The 21,178-nt window shown below is 38.2% G+C and overlaps 1 protein-coding gene across 6 annotated transcripts in view; it reads left to right on the top strand.

Annotated features, from left to right (window-relative positions):
* si:dkey-237h12.3 (teneurin-3) overlaps nucleotides 1-21,178 on the top strand; it is a 146,579-nt gene that overhangs the window by 12,052 nt on the left and 113,349 nt on the right. For 4 of the 6 annotated variants that reach the window (XM_038699716.1, XM_038699715.1, XM_038699718.1 and 1 more), the window contains exons 1-2: nucleotides 508-778; nucleotides 3,026-3,301. In XM_038699716.1, the coding sequence (XP_038555644.1) occupies nucleotides 508-778; nucleotides 3,026-3,301 (547 nt within the window). Of the gene's footprint in view, nucleotides 1-302; nucleotides 779-3,025; nucleotides 3,302-21,178 lie in introns of those variants that run through there. The other 2 variants (XM_038699714.1, XM_038699713.1) reach the window with 1 other exon arrangement.

Genomic DNA, 21,178 nt, shown 5'->3' with positions numbered 1-21,178 from the left:
AAAAAACATTATTATGTGAAACTTCCAAACTACTTTTGCGGTGTTGACTTTATGAAAGACAACTTTTAAAATCAACGCAATGAAAATTAACTTAATATTGAAGGCTAAAGCAGGTGGAATAAGGAGGTCTTATAAGAAGGGAAGTCATGTATGGAAAGAGTTCATAAGTGAGGTCTCAGGGGTGGGGAAGTGGGGGTGGGGTAGTGAGAAGGGGATAAGTGTGTGCTTTTGAAGATGAAGCAGATGGATTAGTGTTATCTGAGCTCCTTGCTTCCTTTCCTCCTGTCTGTCTCTTTCTCCAGGTAGTGGGTTGAAGACTGAATGGACTGAAGAAGTGACCGACAGACGTTCGCAAGTAGGGAGGGGAGTTTGGGGGGGGAAATCGGTATAGGACGAGAATCACGACAAGAGGAGGGGGAGACCAGAGTGAAATAATCCAGTAGCGAGCGTCTCAGGAGAGCGCTAGTGGTGAAGGGGAGGGTGTTGGATACCCAGCATGCAGGCAGCATGGAACGGGTGAGGGAGCAGCGGCCTTTCTGCTCGCTGTCCAAGAGCCAGAGAGACCGTGAGAGATACTGCGAGAGAGACAAGGATCGGGAGCGCCGTTACACCGCCTCCTCGGCTGACCAGGAGGAGGGAGCCTGCCGCGTACCCACTCAGAAATCCTACAGCTCCAGCGAAACGCTCCAGGCCTTTGATCATGACCCTTCACGGATGCTTTTTGGAGGCAGAGTCAAGGAGATGGTCCACAAGGAAAGTGCAGAGTACAGCAGGCCAGGTTAGCAAGAACAAATGTTTACTCGATTCTTCTCACTGTATGATTTTTCAATAATTGCAGATGAATCTCTATAATATGAGCTAAGTGGTGTGGTTATTGAAGCTGCCATGGATAAGTGGAAGACTATTATGTTTCACTTTGAAGCCCACATTATTAGTTGGATGACCTTGGCTACAAAGATTTGTCATTGAAAATGTATATTAATTTAGCAACTTAGTTTTATTTCTCCAATTCTGAAGAGGAATGTGAAGATAAATCTGAGATTCCAATTAGACTTGTAAATATGATAAACAACAAAATCCCTATATCCATGTTAATTTGCTGATGTATAACAGAGTGAAACGTCATGAGCAAATGGATGCACGGGTTTTGTTGTTTGTTATACTAAATTCTACCATTTTCCAGTTTTATCTTCCACTTAAGCTGTGCAAGTTTGACAAGAAATAACCATATGATGCCAGTATGCGAATCAGAAGTAAATACAATTAAATAATGTCACACAAAGGCACAATTTAGATAGTTAGATTTTCCCAAAGTTTCAGAGAACAGTTGCACTGGATGTGATACAGTGGACCACTCTGACCTTATAAAATGTTCATACCGTGCTGGACTATGTTAAAATAATAAGGAACAAAGCTCAGTAAATAACCCTCTCATTTAATTGGCTGTTAGAAACCTCTCTAATTTCTGTAATTAAAAAGTTTAGGCAGTTTATTCTATTTTATGGCACTCCTTTGGGTCATAAGACTGCAATTAGAAAATCTATCCATTACTCCCTTACATTTTCTTGGTGCTAATTGGTGCCCATTTTCGAATTAATGGGATTATGATGAAGTTTTGGGAAGAATGCTATTTTTCTTTATTTCTTTTTAAAATCCAGGCATTTAATGTTAACGATCGTTTCTTACATCACAGTAAATGTCAGATATAATGTTATTCATATGGTAGTGGAAAAAGACCATATTTTGTGTAGATGAGTGTAGATACTACATCTGCTCATTGTGGTGTGTGTGTGTGTGTGTGTGTGATGGTGTATGAAAATCTAATGATCATTTTAAACGGTATGTATTTTAATGTTAAAAATTTTATTTTCTATAGCATTCTCATTTTCAGATGTGGTATACTTAGTTTGAAAGAGTTTTTATGCACAATTTCCAACAATACAAAATACATTACAAAGGGAAAATTACAAAATGCACTCACTTTGTGACCTCATACTTGAAATTATTTTGGATTTTGAATAAATACTTTACATTTTAAATATACACAGATCATTCTGAACATGTTTTACATTGTGTAGCATTTCTTTTTTGTATGCTTTAATAATCATCCGACCTTGAAATCTTAAAAATCATTATTGATTAATAACAATGCAGTACCAATGATTTTTGTTTTGTAAGTAAATAAATGGTAAATATTTTTGCTTTCAGATAAGCTTACTTTACATCTCAAATACGTTTAAATAAAAATATAGAAAAGGAATGCTTTGGTTATTTCTGTTTCAAGTCAATCACATGATTAATAATACTTTTTTACTACACTATTGTGTCATACTGACAAAGTAGTAAAAAATATTACATGTGGATGACTAGATATAGGTTTTTAACATGCAGTGAGTGACCCATTTTTCGTTGTTAGTTCTGGGGCTTCCTAATGAGGTCGGTATGAGGTATTTTTGTTTATTGGCAATATTCCTGTGTCTATTTAAAAAAATAATAATAATAATTATATGTTTTTTTCTTAGATACCAGAGTGTCTCTGAAGGCATGACAGACTATTTTTTCATGATTTCATGATTCCAAATGAATAGACAACCAATTTATGATTGAATGTTATGATGAATTAATGATTTATTGGGAAACAGACTATGTCTGAAGCAGTTTCTCAGTTAAAACATTTTTCTCTGTTTTTTCATATGTGCTGATGAACACAAAAAAAATTTATATTGGGTAATTTGTTCTGGTTTTAAACGTCCAATAAAAGTAAATCATCTTAAAATTGTAACTATTACAAAATTTAGCTTGAGCTGCACTGTGATTTAAGTGACAGAAAATGCTTTTGAGCATCTTGATAAGTTGATGAGTGTTAAGTAGCTTGGGAGGAATGTTGTTAAGGCTTTAATTTAACAATTACTCCCCCTCCTTCCACCCTGCTCTTAGGTTAAGTGTTTTTTTAAGTAGTGCTGCTCTTGGCCATTAACCGTGTTGTTGCTTGGTTTGTTAACTTTACAACTTCTGTCATTCACAGGGCAGACATTTTCACTGAGGCAACTTGGGATCTGTGAGCCATCAGCTCGCAGAGGCTTGGCGCTCTGCCCTGAGACAGGCCTCTCCCACCCACTCAGCAGCTACTCCAGGGGACCGGTCGCTGCGGAAAACCATGAACCTGTATCACCGGAACGTACCATGACTCTTTGGGGAACGGGGGCAAAGTCTGGGCAGAATTCATGCCTCTCCAGTCGCTCTAACTCAGCACTCACACTCACTGACACGGAAATGGACAATAAATCGGACAATGAGATGGGTGAGTAGGGCATACTTTTCGTTCTTTTATCTTAAAACGCTTGTTTGTTTGTGGCTCATGCTTTCATCGCTTTTTAAAGGGGTTCACTATGTAGAAAAAGCAGCAGTAGGTTGGATTATGGTTGGCGATGGAGACAAGGCTCTGATTGGTGGAAGGAAGTGGAAGCACGATTGGTGGGGCTGGTATCTGGAGAGGAATTTGCAGCTGCCTTTCTTTGGATCAAAGGAGTGATTCCTAGCCGCATGCGGAAAAGAATTTGGCCTTCCGATTCAGTAGTTGCTAGTCACCTGGTCCTTCTCCACAGGAAGCAGAGGAGTTTGATAAAGTTTCCCCATGGGTTAGCGTATAATCAAAGATAGCTTTGTGTGCTTCGCTCTAAGATTTTGCTTAGAAATTCTGCAGTGGTTGACTGGGCATGCACAATGACTGATTAAATGGGTGCAATGGTTTGAAGTGCAAATTTGATCACGCTGGAAACCTGAGATGGAGGCTTGAGGTTCTTTGTTTGAAGAGGGCAAATCTTTGTTGCATCAAATGGAGGCAATGCATTAGATGGCTGTATATATGTATTGTTGTTAAATTTACACAGTTTTAACATGTTCCTCTGTTATCGTGTTTGTTTACTTACCATTACTTTCTGAAAGGTTAGTTTGCAGTTTGTAAAATAATTTATATCTCTTGTAATCTACTTTAAAATGGCATTTGGTACTGGTTTTTGACAGGATTTCTTTTTCTTTTTTCTTTTTTCTTTTTTTTTAACTGAAATGCATCATCTTTTCAGCCTATGGTTTATTTCAGTAATATTTTTACCCGATCATTGAATTTACCCTCTCAACTTCATAATGTAAAGCTTTAAAGTGTATTTCTAATGTTGTCATCATAGAGTGAGCCATCACAATTACAACATATTCAATGTAAAGCTCTAATTATTTGAAGAAACCAATGATCTTAAAGAGTGGCAGGCAGTTAAAATAATTAGGGTTGATTAGGGTTGATTACACTGTCTTGGCAAGAACATTAAAGGGAGGGTAAAAATGAAAATGGCTTGTGTTCATGTGCTATCAATTTTTATTCTGAAAACATTGGCTACAGTCTGACATTTGAGACAAGTCATTTTCTTAATGGCAGTATTCATCATAGTGAGCTTGTCTCCGGGGGGGAGCTGAGTAAGTCTTTTACCTTTTCAAAATGCCATCAGAATTCAAACCCATGTATTTCTTCCAATGTCTGGCCTTTGCTTTGGCCCAAAACACTGTATACATTTCTGAGTCACTAAAAGCTAGCCTAACCACAGAGGTGCCGGTAAACATAACCCTCACCTCCTTAGCTCTCAACTCCAGTCATATTTGTTGATATACATGCCAAGCACGAAACCATATCACCACTCATTGCTCCATTCTGAAAGACAACGCAGAGTCTAGCTTCAATAGGTTCTCTATTGAGCTTCAATTGCACCTGCCTTCAACCACTTCAACTGCATGAGTACACACATCACACACACACCACCCCTTTGGCATACCTCATCTGGAATTTCTTTTGGAAATGTCTCAAGAAGCTGCTGCTGATTGGCTCTAGTTAGTTAAACGTCCCACAGAGACTTGATCTAACTCGCTATTGTCTCAATTAGTTTCATTATGGGGGAAATAAACAATACCTGCTCGATCTTTATAGGTGCCATGCCTTTTTAATGTTACAGAAAGCAAAAATACCTAATAATAACTTATTTATTTAAGCGTATGTTATCTCCTTCTGTATTTTTAACTGCACATCATTTTGATATGCTGAAACCGTTCTGTAGGAAGAACAATGTGAGTTGCGGTGTAATTTAAAATTCTAACCCTTTTTTGTTCAACTATTTTTGGAGCTAAAGTGCTTTTTCATAATCTAGATTTTGAGCTGGAGCAAAGAAAAACCTTGCCACTGTTCCACCTCTATAGATCTTGTTCTTTTTTTGTCAGGAGGCATTGCACTTTTGACTTTCACTATTTAATGAAGCAGCTAAGAGAAATGACCCGTCCAAAGGTTTCCATCAACTGAATATGCATGCAGAAGCTCCGACAAGGGGCCGTTCAGCCCCACTTATTCATAAATGAACTCAATATTTCATTCTAATTCGCTCTGTTCTACAGAGTGTTCGACACAGACAAGTACCAAAGCCTCAGCACATTCACAGAGCGCAGCATCTGGAAATGTTAACCTCCGTGATCCAAGAGAAAGAGGTCCACCTTTTAAAGATGAAACCAGAGCGGTCATCTTGTCGATCTGCAGTTTTAAATGTTCCTCTGAGTGCAACCACAGAGACAGAATAAGAGTGGTTGTTCTTTGAAGTGATACATTTGCATTTTGGCACCAGTAATGTTAACTGATGTATATTTTTCAATTTCTTTGGAATAGAGAGGACCCAGGCAATGAAAGTGCTGTCAGTCTTGTGAAGACAGTGATTTTTAAGATCAACTTAAAAAAAAAATTACTTCATTTGCTTTATAATAATTATGTTTTTTAAAAGCCAAGCCCCTATTGCATTATAGTGGCCCATAATATAACCATTTATATCAATCATAACGGATTATTTATCATACAATATGAAGTTTTTGGATTTTCTAATGAAAAAGTAGGAAATCTGAGAAGAAGAAATCTATTAAGCACCTTTTATTGATTTTACACTTAACGATAATCCCCTGCCACTGACGGAATCCCCTGAAAACAAAATTGATTGATTAAAGCATCCGCTTTATCGGTTTAGTAGCTTTCTAAGAATGGCCATGTGATCCTAAGCAGTCCTTATCTTATATCTTAATACATGACACCATCCTGTTCACATAGTCTTTACTACTACATCTTACAAAGTAGCTTGCTTCGATCAAAGAAACAAAGCAGAGCCTTAATTTCTCTTCGCCTTCAAAAGAATTTTTTTTCAAAAGATTGTTTTTTTTCCATTAGATATATAAAAAAAAGCACATGAAGCACATAAAACTCCGCAAAATTGCATCTTTTACTATTTTCTAAAAACATTATGCTATCTATAACTCAGTGTTTTCCTTTTTAAATATATCCATGCTTACAGTAAAATACTTGTACAGAAATTAAAAAACACATATATATCTATGCTCTTTCTCCTCATGCAGAAATTATTTTATCATCACATACCTGAAAGTGATAGCTTGCCATAACTGTACACACACATATGGACACATACTGGACATTGAATAACTTAATGTCTCATGTTACATTAGTGCTGTTACATGCGCCAGCTGTATAGTGATGGAAATTGATGTCTGTAGGGAATGTAACTCAGAGTGTATCGCTGCTATATGTGACACCTTGAAAAAACAAACAAGTGTTTGCTCTTATCAGTTGAAGTGAGACAAAATGATGCTTTAAACCAGTTAATTACATTTACATTTTTCTCAACCCCTTTCCCACAGCAATCATAACTTCATGTACTTAATTAAATACAATACAATACAATAATCTACATTATGTGAAATGCATTTATATGGCATAACAATATAACTGGTGCCCCAGTTAGTTTTCTAAAAGATTTTAAAAAATGTATATTGTAACCTTTATAATAAAATTCAATAGAAAAGATGGATTTTTAAAACGTTTTTTTAATGACAGAGGAAATAAATGCATATAGGAACAAAGAATACAATGGAGCTGCTTTTCAAACACGAATTACAGATGGCAATACCAAGATACAGAAATGTTTTCATTAGATGACCTTGGTCTTAAATAAATCATTATTGGTGCTGGAAATGATAGATGAAAAAATTAGGCTATATAAATAGTGGATTTGCATGGGTTAGAATGTGGGTCACTTGGCGTCCCTGAGCTTTTCAGTCCCACGCAGACAAGCAGTTAAATCTGTGTAAATGTCTTGGAAATTTGAAAATAGATACTGGGACTAACCCTGCTCCCTTGCTCTCCTTGTAAAACTATAATTTGACATTGTGTAATAGATGGAATGGAATTCAAAGTTAACCCCTTATAATTTAAAATGCCTTTAAGATTTAAAAACCTCAAAATACTCATCTTTATCTGTGCTGTACTGCCAGTTCTGGTTACAAACACTAAGGACAACATATTTTAAATGAGGACAGAACATGTCCTCATTTTAAAAAGTGAACGAATCACTTTGTAAACAAAGATAACTGTGGGGTATGAGCTTTTTGGTGGGGATCACCATTCTGTAGTTACCAGACCACTATAGAGCTGTACTGCAATGTATTTTAAATGTTTTAATGTTGAATTATAGTTTATGTTCAAGTTTTGTTGTGATATAAATATTTATATTTTAGCATGCAGCTGCTGTGTAAAAGTGTACAAACTTTTGGGTTTTTTTTTCCACTCTAATGTTCACTGCACTGGCTTTGGAATCAATATTATACCCCTCATAAAACATGAATGACTGCACGAAACAGAAACATAGCATGGCCCAGTTGAGTTGTATTCCTAATAGGGTGTGAAAAAGCTCACACTGACTTGTTAGGTACTGCAGTTGCAGCATTGCAGTACCTCGTGACAGCTCTCCTCGGCTGTATAAACATGGGGTTTATCGTTCGATGGAGGGGCTTGACGTATGCTGACCCCTGGTTAGGAGAAAAGGCCTTCCACTGTGATGTCTTCCTTTGGACAGAAGATGCAGGAAAGAGCAAGTGATGCTTCTTTAACAATGTCATTTTTGAGGGGAAAAATTAAACTTTGTTTTAATGGAGGATGGCCGGTGTCTTTCCTGCCACATAATGTCCGGTACTGTTTACAACGGGATGTAGCAGAAAATAATTTAAAGACAAATTAAAGTTTGTCCAAGTGACAGGATCTTTATTGCACTCGTACACATTTTACAGTTAAGTATAGCTCACAGATTCACTGTGTGAACAGTGCCAGTAAAAGGTTAATTAAATCAGTAGAGGAGTCACAGCAAAGTGTGCTGTAGCACAGCAAGCACCAAAGGCTTTTTGGGTGGGAGTATGAAAGCGTATCAGACACCCTCCAACATGCCTCTGTGTGCATGTATTCATGTTCTCTCACTCTGCGTCTCTTCTGTCTCACATACACACACGCGTCTGCACACACACTACCGTATCTCACTTTGTTTCTCACACTTTATCTCTCTAAGATTATAAAAATCAAGTAAAAGTGCATCTACACACATGCACAGATACACATGCACGAGGGACGTCACGCTGATGAAGGTGACACGCCATCTGTCAAACTCCTGTCTCAGATCTGCGTCTTGTATTGTGACAGAGGAATCAGCCTATTGATCGTAGCAGGCAGAAATCCTCCCTCGCCACTTTCATAATTCAATATGGCACAAGCCGACCACAAAAAGAATAAATAACATCAGTGAGTTTTTTTTCTGTGGTCAAAAGGGCTGGCCATCTGTGATGTTTTTTGAAGATCACTCCAAAACTGGCAGAGAAAACAGTTTCATCATTTGTTAGTAGGAACTGGGAAGGTGTTTGAGCTTTATCTCTTGCCTCGTCAAAAGAGGAGGCACGCTTTGATTGTCATCATTTATTGTCATCACTTCCCTGCTTGCTGGCGCTGTCACCAGTTAAGTGCTCATATTGTTAGTGCTCAGGGTGACAGGAGATGTGGGATACGGCAGTGACGTGCCGAGGTGTCATAGCAGATGTTGTGCTCATCAGTGTTGTGGAAAGATTTCTGGTTTCTATTTTGGAGTAGTTTGGAACGCCTGGAGGAAGTCTTTGACCTGTTTCTGTGCTGAGCAAAGGTCATTGACATTTAAACCTTTATCAGAGCAAATGACAAGCTGACCATCAATATTGGAATTTTGAGATATCCCTTTTACAGCTCAGCATGATACATTGTATGTGTGAGATGTCCTTTTTTCTTTTTGGTGGAGTATATCTGTGTGTAGACACATTCTTTTGAACACATTAACAACAGCAACACATGGTGAAAAACGTCCTACTCACACCACAGCTACCCCCTACAGAGTGGATGATCTGATTAGACTCTGGAGTGTCTTGCTGTATAAATTTGCATATTAATAAGGGAAAACAGATTTTCTTTTCACTGCTATATCCCTTTAATACTTTAAAGATAAAGCTCAAACTAACACAGATGTTGATGTAAAAACATTTGCTAATTATTGCATTGCATTAACTATCTTAAATAACTGGCATAACTTATCCTTCATATGTGATGATGATTATGTCTTGATGTAAGGTCAATTTTTAGACTTTGTCTTTAATACAGAAATTGGATATTGTGCGACAGCAACTTGACAACAAAATACATTACAATTTATATAATATTTTCAAAATATGGGTGGTATTTACTCAAATGGTAATATGCAATTAATCTGTTCTTTTTTCAATTCACTAATTAATGACTATTGACAGCAGAAATTTTGTGAAAAATGTCCATCACAACTTCTTAGAGCCGAAGGTGATGTCTTTAAATGTCTTTTTCTGTCCGACCAACAATCAAAAGCCCAGATATACCCAGAGATAAATTTTTTGTGAGTCTTTTTGCATCACAAAATACTTGATGATGAATCCGTTATCCATTAGTTAGTTATGAATTGTACATCCAGCAAACAATTAATCAACTAATTGTTTCTGCTTTAGTCCAAAGGTTGATACTCAACTATGCTGTGTCTAAAACTTAACAGTATTTGGGTTAATCTCAGGCTTAGTGTTAAGTAGTGCAGAGATACAGTTGCACCAAAAAAAAGCATTCATTTTGTCCAACATCTATTTCACCTAATCACTGAGTATCAGCATTTGCCTCTCCAACTTCAGGCTGGCCCAGTTTTGCCAAGCATCACTGACAACACTGCCTTAGCCTTAGACTTAGACTTGGCTCAGTCTAATCAGTCGCTGGTGCCAGACTGCAGGACATGTTATTACGATTAGGAATTACTCTGCAGTTGTCAATTACAATGGCCACTATTTACCGTCCTCAAGAGAAAATGGCTCATTTCACTTCATCACACAGCCTAATTGAGTGATTGTATTACCATGCAATACGGAAATAGTCAGGAAGCCATTTTACGCTCTATGAATATCAATGGAAGAAACACAGATTAGCATGTTGGTCCAATTGTGTTGTTCATAATCACATGTATGACTGGTATCTCCTCAGCAATCAACATTTTATTAAAACCCAGAGATCCACCTTTTAGTCTCCTGAGATGTGGGGCAACGTAACATATAGGAAAAGGAACGCTACACTGATTGCTTATAAAGTGGATATTTTTATTTTTTGCACTTATTGCAAACAAGTTAAAACATGTGAAGTGTAAATGTAAAGTAAAAGTCAAAAGTTGAGAAGTGAGCATATACTGTAGGATCTAGGTTTTTTTCCCCTTTCATATTGCCTAAAATAGTTTTTCCCTCTTTTCTTGGCGCGCGCCGCTGGGTGTTCAGACATCGTCCCCAGACGAGCACCAGCCTACCAATCTATTTGGTTTAAAGTCTTCTTCCTTTTACGATATCCTCTCTCTGCCCTATCTTGGGACACAGGGATATTTGTTAAATCTATTGTCATGGTGCTGTGGCTTTGACCTTTGCGCTCCTCACTATTGGATGTTGGCAATCAAAAAGTTGGAAGTCAAGGTATTTCTTCTGTTGTTGTCTCATCTGAATGTAGAAAACGTCTCTGTTTTGCTTGTTTTCGTACGCATAGCATCATGTCACGCTTGCTTGTCTTTTCCTCTAAATTGTGGTTTGACGAAGGTCTTTTGTCCATTGCTTCCAACATGTGCTTGAGCAAGACAGACCAAAACTTCTCAATGTAGGAAACTATGAATCAAGTTTAACATACATCTCAACAATATTAACAGTAAAACCCCATGTGAAACCACACTAATCTAAACTCAACACTTTTGAATAGTCCAATTAAGCTACCAAGTATAATGAAGAAGATACGTGCAAAAATATATTGTCTTAATTGTGTTGGCCTGCTCTAATTTCCTTTTTGACATACGCAATTAAAAGCACATTTTAACTGCAAATTATACCTCGGGATCTTTTCATTGGCACATGAATAAATGTTTCATTAAAAGGCCTTGACTTAAGTCAGGATTTCAGGGAGTTTTCATCATGTGAGCGTTTCATCTAGCTCAAACAATACAACAAATCAAAGGGTTTCAATCTCAGTTTACTTTTACTGTGTCAAACAAGGTAAAATATCTAGTTGGGTGCTTGATTCTTTGCAACATTTCATTGAAGTATCTCCTCTTTGTCCAGCCATTATAGTCCAGATAAAAGAACACAAAATCTGATATGTTCATCTAAGTTACCTTAAATTATTAGCAGGCACTCACAGTAGTTTCCCAGTCTTTTTTTTGGCCTCGTGTGTGTGTGTGTGTGTGTGTGTGTATTTCCTAATAATAGCTTCGATTTTTTTTTTTTTAAGGAAACACAATAATAGTCAGGCATTGTATAATATAACAATATATATATATACATGTATATTTATGTATGTAATTTATTTTGTTTAGGTTGATGTTCATTTACCTGTTTATTTATTATTTATTGACTTATTTAGGCATTAATTTTAGTCCATGTACCATTTAGCCTCCTACATTAATACTAAAAGCACGCTCTGTTTCCATCAAAGTAGCACCATAAAACCATAATATTCACTTTTTCCAATCTATAATTCACAGGCTTTACTTGAAAATATGTTCACTTGAATTACTGTACATTTTGCCAACTGAAGCTGTGTATTGATCAGATTTTTATGTTGTTTTAAAGACATTATAGACAGTATATAACTCTGAGGTGCAGATAAAACAATAAATTAAGAGTGCCATAAAAATGGCTATAAAATTGTGTCTAGACGCCGTATTGCCAACATGGGACATTTGTGGCTGAAGCATATTAACATGAGTTTGATACTACTAATATTCTGAGGTTTATTTTAACGTTTTACTTTAGACAAACTAATACACTGTGCATACAGATATGGACACAAAGTACTGTAAGTAGGCTGTTGATGAGACGTCCTGTTGGGAGACAAGGGCAGGGAGGTGGGGGCAACTAAAACCCTGTAGGATCACCTTTTGCTCACAGCTTTCTCCACACATCATTCCCGTTTCTGTCTCTTTAGTTATGGGAACTGAACTGAGCCTAAAATAATCTCACTCATTGATATTTGCAGGAAAACTTGGCAGTTCTCCACACTGGAGTAACTGCATCAAATCATCTTGTAAGCTGTTTAGGTTTGAAATATATAAGCCTAATGTTGCTCCCCCTCAAAATTTTAAGTTTAAAATAGTTTATACGACAGAATAAAATAGATCAGTATTCCCTAAGTTTTTTCAGGCTAGTTTTGCTTTTCTTCCTGCTAAAGGACACACTTATAACTGTGTAGACAGACTTCAAGGGATGATTGGAAAGAAGGTGTTGGCACAGTAAAATCTAGAGGAATGCACACACACTTCAACACCTACACATACTTCCTTTCCTTAAGGGAGAAAGGTCAGTATCCAGAGGAGGAAATGGTGAGCCATTGTTATGATTGATCATACGGCAAGGTCCAGGGAGGACGCAGTGTCACTTTCATTGTCAAACTCATTATACCACAGAAGAAGATCCCCCTCCCCTGCTTTCATGTCCTTTCTCCTCAGCAGTCATGTGAAGAATCCCTTTCACTGCATGCGGAGATGAGTTGGGCACGTTAAAGTGGAATGCAGAGTGAAATATGCTGAACACACACAATATTTTCAGTCGCTAAACTAAATCCTATAGTGGGAAAATGCATAATTCTGCAACAAGGGAAGAGCAGCTGAAAACACAGAAAAAGAGAAAGCATTTTAAATGAGTGGTGTAGCTGTTCACGCTTAGAATATTAGCAATATTAACAAGAAACATATACAGTCGACAATGAGGAGAACTGCCAAATCAATTAAAATATAACAAAATTGATGTCTTGTAGCCAAAGGCAGCTTGCAAGAGGTTTGGAAGGGTATTCTGGTCCTGATTAAAAATGAATGGTATCAGAATACATAAAGCTTTCTGGCCAAGTGCCCAGAGCAAAGCATCCTGAAACTGTGGTCACTTCAGAGGCAGGGAAAAGGCATTAGGTATCCAAGCTATGAAGGGATACTCAAGTAACAGACTGTTCTCAGTTCAATTCATCTAATCACCAATGCAAACCTAAGCACTTTGCAGATATAGATTTGAGGCCAACGATTGATATTATATACCATGTAAACTGATTCATGCTCAAAGAAAGGAAACACATTCCCTTGTAAAAGTGTCTATTCTTTGTATCTTGCCGCAACCTATCCGAGCCCAGCCTTTTATCTTGGTTGAACACAACCCAACACCAACAAAACATAACATGAAACAGAATCCTTAATTTAGTCGACAAAATCTTATTTTCCCTCAAAATGCACTTCTCAATATTACAGTCCGGGCCTGGGAATAGCCATGATTGTGGTTTGCATAATAACATTACTGATGAATCAGTATAGAGCTGACATATTATCTTTACTCTGCTCATCTTGCTTTACATTAGCCATTTGTGATTTGAGAGTACCTAATTGAATTAGAGCTGATTTAGCAAGCCAACCGTAATGTAAATATTTTTGGGGTAAAATAAAACTCACTTTAATCACAAAGCACATTATGCATGTTATTTTAAACATGGTTCCTTCTTCAGATATTACAGTACACCGAGTTGCAGTTGTTTTTGTCCAGAACTAAGATACAGCTTAATAAATTTTAAAAAGTTTGAATACAGAAAGAAATAGCCAAAATACTGATCTTTGCCACTGAATACATAGTTCATGGTCAAAAAGGGCAATGAATACTGGAATCCCAACTTCTAGACACGCCTTGTTTTGGATTGTTTTGCCTCTGTGATATTGATCCTGCCTGAAACCTTCCAAGAGAGGTGAGGGCGTCTCTGCCAAGAGTAGAGGTCACTCAGATAAATTGGCCAGGTTGGCTTTTAGCAGCTCCAGGGTCAAAGCCCATTCATCTTATTAGGCCGGTGTATCCTTTTAGAGGCCTCAGCAGTAGGATTAGACAATAGAGCAGCACCAGGGCATTAGATGACAGACCATTTGGCAAATAGGTTAGAGCAGTTTCCACCTATTGTCTTTTTCTACATTACCCAAAGGAGCTGTCTGCAGAGTTTTGCATGGCAGCTTTAAAGGTTGGAAGGCTTTGAAAGAAAGATTCACTCTAGGTGGAAACAGGCTGGGTGACTGTCTGAAGAATGCTTTTACAAATTGAATATAGCACAACAAGTATTCTAACATATGTCCATCCTGACAATTGTCAAAGATGATATGCCATTGTGATTTTGGCTGGCTTTCCGTTTCTCACCTTTGATCTTAAACTTTAAATGTTAACTTTATTGTCCGAACAGGAACATTTATGTCACAGTAAAATTTGAACATAAAATGTAATAATGACATAAAACACATTACAAAAAAACAAATGCTAACACCCCCAACTCAAGCAACATAGCATAAACCCTGGTGTATATCCTGCAATCATCACCCACCAATATGAAGTGGAAAACTGGTTTCTACTAAAAGACATTGATAACTTTGTAAAAAGAACTTTTTAGTATTGTATTAACAAGCTTTTACGTTGGCAACTAACTTTTCAGTATCAATTAGTCCACCAATTATTATTTTGATTAATTTATTTATCATTTAGTCCATGTTACAAAGTGTAATAGTATTAAAAACAGCATTCACAACATTCACATTTGAGATGCTATCCGTGATTTTGGGGGGCATTTTGTTTAAAAAATGACTTAAATGATAGTAGCAATTCTTTTTCTGTTCAACTTTATTATCTTATTGAAAAACAAACCAAATCCAGAGAAAGCTGGACGTCTTGATCTGATGCCTCACTCATCTCTTTGGTATCATTTGGTATAAAGTTATCAGACAGGCCAGCTGGGCAAACATGAGCTTGCTGCCTATAGTTTGCTTATGTCATGTTACATGATTTCCGCGTGTTGAATTTCATATTTGCAGCCATTTGGAGCTGCCAAAATGCCCAGTGCAGATTTAAGACAAGTTAAATAGCAATGTAGGACAGTGTCACTTGTTTCCAATCTAATTAAACTTCATCTTAAAATAGAAAAAAGAAGACAAAGGAAACAAGGGAAGGCCTTGAAATATGGGTGATTACTCTAACTCTTTGGTGTAAGCAATTGTTACTTGAGTCAAAACACTTAATTAATTGGAATCACTCAATATTGTTTCTGCCTGATTTAAAATAGAGTAAACACAGTGACCAAATGCATAATGACACAGGTTGTCAAAATAGACACTGTATTGAGTTGTTTATGTGAAACTGCTCACTGATTCCCAACAATATTAGCTACAGCAGCAAGTCTCAGTCTTTCAATCATTACTGCCATTCATCCTTTATGTCTGGAATAGTTAATACATCGTTGAAGTAACCCAAACGTGGTGTCAAGATGACACACACAGTCCTTTAGTAATTGGATGCACACCCGCCCCCTACCCCAACACCACCCCTCTCTGCAGCTCACTATTGTTGAGAGAAAAATGTCTCGGTTCTAATTTAAACTCAGCTTCTGACGCTCTTTGCTGCACTAACCAAAAACACTGAATTATATTGACTTTATATTTTCCACTATGATGGTGTTACTATGAAATTATAAATTATGAAAAGATGTAGCAGCAAGTTCTAATTCCAAATTAATTGAAAGATGGTGATGATTTGGTATAGGGTTGACAAAACTATTATTTTACTTAAATAGTTTTCCATGACAAAAGAGATTCTTAGCCGACCCTAATCAGAGCTCCAAACCACCTGTTTATTGCCCCACCTCTGACCCCTTTCAATAGTATCGTTTAATTTTTTAAATTTTTTTTCTATTTAGGCTGTTTTTCTCTCTGTGTGCTTGTTTTCAAATCACTTGAAGTCACACTGAGGGACATTCAAGCTTCTAGAGCAGTTTCTTGGAGTTTGCTCTTGAAAGAAGTATGAGGATGACATTTGGGACTTCATTAAAACAGCTTGAGAGAGAATTTTTCTTCCACCCTCTGCTGCATGACACAATATATTTACCACAGCAAAAGAATATTACTCACAAATAATCCACCGCCACAGACTGCCTCACACAGAAGCCATTTTGCATTTTAAATAAAGTGGTGGCTATGTGACTGATGACTCGCTCTGTAATATATTAAATCATCTTGTCATTCTGTTCGGGTCTATCACATTTCCATAGAACACAACATTCTTTGTCATTTATGTTCTAAGTGATGTTGCACGGTAAGATTACATGGAGAAATGCTTCGATGATTGCTTCTGGGAATTCGATGAGGGTGTCTGCGGTCAGGACTAAATATAAAACGGAACACACACCAATTCAAACAAGAGATAACGTGTTTCCTCCTTTAAATTTTTATAAACCAGTTGATTTAGGGAGGTGAGTCAAATGAAAGTACTATATCAGCTAAAAAATGGAACACTATGCTAATATGTCCTGGGCGACAACTTTAGTTGTGCAGGCGAGGAACTTTTGGATTATCTTACTTCATGAACAACATTCATTTCACCACTGGCTGCCTACCAGGGTGGGCCATATTCTCTCCATCATTTAGTTTGTAGATGTTAGTGTTACATGCGCCAGGTGCTGGCTGACAACTAAATGAATAATGTGTCTAGTAGAGGGGAAACTCAGTCAGGGGAAGCCCATTCCCTGGACTCTCCATTAATATCACAGTCCACTCTTTCGGGGGATACTGCTGACATTTTGCTCTCTGTGTAATAGAGACCTAACCTTTAAGCACTGTAAGGAAGAAGTCATTTTTCATAATCTGCTGTCCATTTTAGAGAATTCCCCAACTACTGCCTTCTATGCATCTGTCCTAATTTCCCTCCTATTGTTTTAAATATTTTATTTATTTTTAGGAATGTGCAGCAGTCATCATTTGTGCAACAAATGTATCAAATTGAACTGAAACAGTAACTCTGCCACACTTTACCAAAAATACAATACCTATTTCTGAATTTTGTGTAATTTATAAGACAGATTTACAGTGCAAGCCAGCCATAGTTGATGACTTGGATGGATGATCAGAGTGCACATTTTGTTGTGTCCAAGTCTGCCTTAATTCCTCAAATCCAGACTCAAGTGCTAAGCCACCATAAGAAAAACCGGCAGATCCCTTGTGTCCTTCTTGAAGCCGAGCAGGCTGAAGGAAAGTCATTGTTTTAGCAGCCGGTAATGATGATTAGCCACAATCTGGGGGATCGACTGCACATCGGTCAAATGCGTCAACACCCTCAAAGGGAGAGATGGCCCACTGTCCCAGCTACGCATACTGAGCAGATTGATTGTGTTTCCTGCAGAGATTTAGGGAAAATCTTTGATGTGTGCATGGTAATAATGTGGACTGCCTTTGACTTCAAGGGCTGCATCTTGTTAACATTATGATAAAGATCTTAATATAAAGTATATTTAGCTTTGTGATACAGTGCAAGACTATACATAAACATACTGATAGTGTATCATTTCAGTCATCTGATGACTTACTTTATCTCAACACCACATTACTCCTTTAAAGGTCCCTGATCTATTTCAGAAAGCAAGATGAAGGCACGTTTTCACAGGGGCTCTGATGTTACCAAAAAATGATGATGATAGCTCTCTTGCCTGTGCTGTGAGGGTTCAGTCTGTGTCCCTTGCCCTTTAAAATAAAACAAAGACACTGACTTAAAGTAATAAACAATGTTCTTTACGGTGGCTACATGTGATCATAATGTGGTAATTGGATAGCTCATTTATTTCACTCCATGCTGAAATTAATTTAGCATGGAAACCTATCTTTGACATGATTGATGATTTGCATAAAGGTTTCAGGTTTTGTTGTGTATATTAGGTTGAGGACAGCCTTACACCATTACATGGCAAAAAAATCTTAATTTAACAAACAGAGAAATACTTTGTAATTAAAGCCAATTTTAAAAGATTCCAATGAAAGAAACATCCACTGGCGCTGTGCTTGGAAATATTCCACTCATTTGCTCTGACTTTACTGGAAATAGCCTTTATTATAGAAACAATGATAGAATCCAGTAAATCAGGGAAAAGTATAGGGTGTAGTGTTGCCATCAATAATAGATTGGAAACAAGTCGGCACTGATGGAACCTGAGGCCTTTCCTTTGTGGAGGTCTTAGTGCCGTAGCGGTGCATGTGAATAATGCATGGTCCCAGATAGACTCCAGCTCCCTCTCTAGCCCTTCCACTCACTGGCTGCCTGGCTTTCAGGCTGGGGCACCACTTTTCCCCAGCAGTGATTGGCTGTGCCTTGAGGGCAGTGGAGGAGATGGGAAATCACCTGCCCCATTTAGCCATGCTGCGCTAGCTGCCTCTGCGCCCCACTGTTCAGACCTTTGTGTCTGCTGCTGGCACTCAACATTAGGACCCCTGGTTAACTTTAGTCGGGGATGCAGCGCCACAGAGCTGTCATTTGGATACTTATCGCCCCAGACTTTTTTTGAAAGGTAACTCTGCTGCACAGCTGCACTCCCATTGTTCTTTTTCTATTTTTTACCCCCTTTCTTTCTCCCAGACAGCGCAGACATTGTGATTGGCAGTGATGCAGTGTCGCAGTTATGCCACAACCACGGTTGTTGCTTCTGCTTCTTCCTCGATGTTCCACACCCCGATTCCCTGCTGACTCAACCACCATTCCCCTTTTCACTGTCTTTTTTATTTTCCTAGTTTTCACACACTGACGTATGGTACTGATGTGGGATGCACTTGCCCCATTCTCAGTGGCTTGAGAACCGAGGGGGCTCTCAGCGTCCTCTCACCCAGGGGTCTCGGTGGGGAGTCCGCTGAAGCTGGGCACCCAATCCAGCCCCCCATGGAGTGAGAGCCTGGCTACGGCAACACATAATCCATATTCTAAAGACCAGCTGGACTGAGACCATGGAGCACAAGGAGAGCAAAGAGACCTTCTACCCCCGCCCACATCCCACTTCCCAGTAACTGAGTACCTTGGAAAGCTTGGGAATGTCAAAATTGAAACTCTGCTGAAAAGCCCGTCATTAAGAAACAGCTCTTTAGTGGAAATAAGAGCCTTTTAGCTGGAGAATTAAGCATATTATGTGAAGAAGAGCCTGGCCCGTTTCCCATATTGTTTACTCCGGTGAAATTTACTGCAGCATCTTTGCCAATGCGGATACCATTTTTTTCCCTCCTCCTCCCGCCCGTTTTGTTTGCACATGGTGCTGTAGTGAAAATGAGCTACTTGGCTGTAGGTGGTTCAGTATCCAGGGGGGGCTTTTGTGGTAATCCTGCTTTGACAGTGGATGGATAAATGTAGACGGGTGACTGTCAAAAGGCAGGCATTTCAGCAGATTCACATTTATTCCCTGTACAGGCCAAACCCAAACATGCTTCTTCTTTCTGCCGCTGCTTACTCTCCCAACCCCAATTATTGTGTTCCTAACCAAGCCCTTTGTACACATTGATATTTCACACTATATTCCTATTTTGCCCTGTTGCCCATTACAAACAACATGGTAAAACATGCACAGGCATGCACACTGTATTGTAATGTATTTCAACTCTGTTGTGGGGTATCATTATAAAAACAGTTGTGAAATCTGATACATGAACATGATCAAGGTACAAGGTACAAGGAACAAGGTAGTAACTTACCCACGTGACTGTGTCTAGTTTTAATTCTACCACATCTCTAAGGCACACCCAGTGGGAATTATAATTAGGCCGTTTGTTATTCCCAAAAGAATAGAAATCGACATCATCTCCAAGGTGTTCTAAAATGACTAATGTAGAAATGCTTCCATCTTAAAATAGCTTGTCCTATACCAGGTCTCGAATACTGTTTCTTCAGGATGGATGATGAATATAATAATTTGGGCCACTCAATATGAATTTCACTCAAGCCGTATGGAACTGGGACACTCTTGGATTACAAGTACCGCAGCCCAAACTCGTAACATATTTCCCCACTTGAGCCTACAGGCGTGACCAAGCTCTTTGAGTCAATCTGCAGTTGCACTGGGGACTGTCAAAGAAGCACTCCGTTGTTCTCAACCCCAGAGGCACCACTTTTGATGTCCACCTTCAAAGGAGTCATATCAGTCCTTTGCTGTTTTAGCTGTTGGTCATTAATGAAAGTGGAGTATTACAGACTCCTGCGCCCACATGATAATTTATAAAAATTAAATTCCCAGTTGATTTTGCAATAAGATATGATGCACTGCATGTATGCACGGTATGACATATTACACTTCTCTATGAGAAGTAGTTAATGGGGTGGAGAAATGTTTTCATGTGCATCATATGATTACATATTAGTGTTACACAATTTGGACATATGTGTTTTAAAAAATAATGAAGTTGCTGTTAGGGTGACTGTGGCTTTGGAGATAGAGTGGGTTGCTTGTCAATTGGAAGGTCGGTGGTTCAATCCCTGTCTCCTCCAGGCTGTATGTCAAAGTGTATGGCAAGATTGAACCCTGATTTGCCCCTGATTGGTGGCTGTTCCACCAGTGTGTGAATGTTAGTTTCTGTTTGAGCACTTAGGCTCAGTGTGTGGATGTTGTGTAAAAGTGCTTTGAGTGGTCAAAAAGACTAGAAAGAAGGAAAAATGTTGTTCAATTTTTTTTTTTGTAAAAAGTCCAAAATACATTTACAGTACAAGATTTATTATTAAGACCAACTAAAGCCAGTCGAGGCAGATGACCGCCCACCCTGACCATTAGTTCTGCCTCCTAAAAGGAAGTTTTTCCTTGCCTGTGTCGCCAAGTGCTTACTCATGGAGGGAATTGTTGGGCCTCTGTGAATAATAACACAAAGAGTATGGTGACTTGCAAAGCACTAAAAGATAATTGAATTGAAGTTATCAC

Source organism: Micropterus salmoides, unplaced genomic scaffold (assembly GCF_014851395.1).
Source record: "Micropterus salmoides isolate LMB-PRFRI ecotype aquatic unplaced genomic scaffold, ASM1485139v1 Ms_hic_scaffold_5, whole genome shotgun sequence".
NCBI classification, from domain to species: Eukaryota; Metazoa; Chordata; class Actinopteri; order Centrarchiformes; family Centrarchidae; genus Micropterus; species Micropterus salmoides.
Note: the sequence above shows the minus strand (reverse complement) of the source record. Positions and strands in the feature narration are given on the sequence as shown.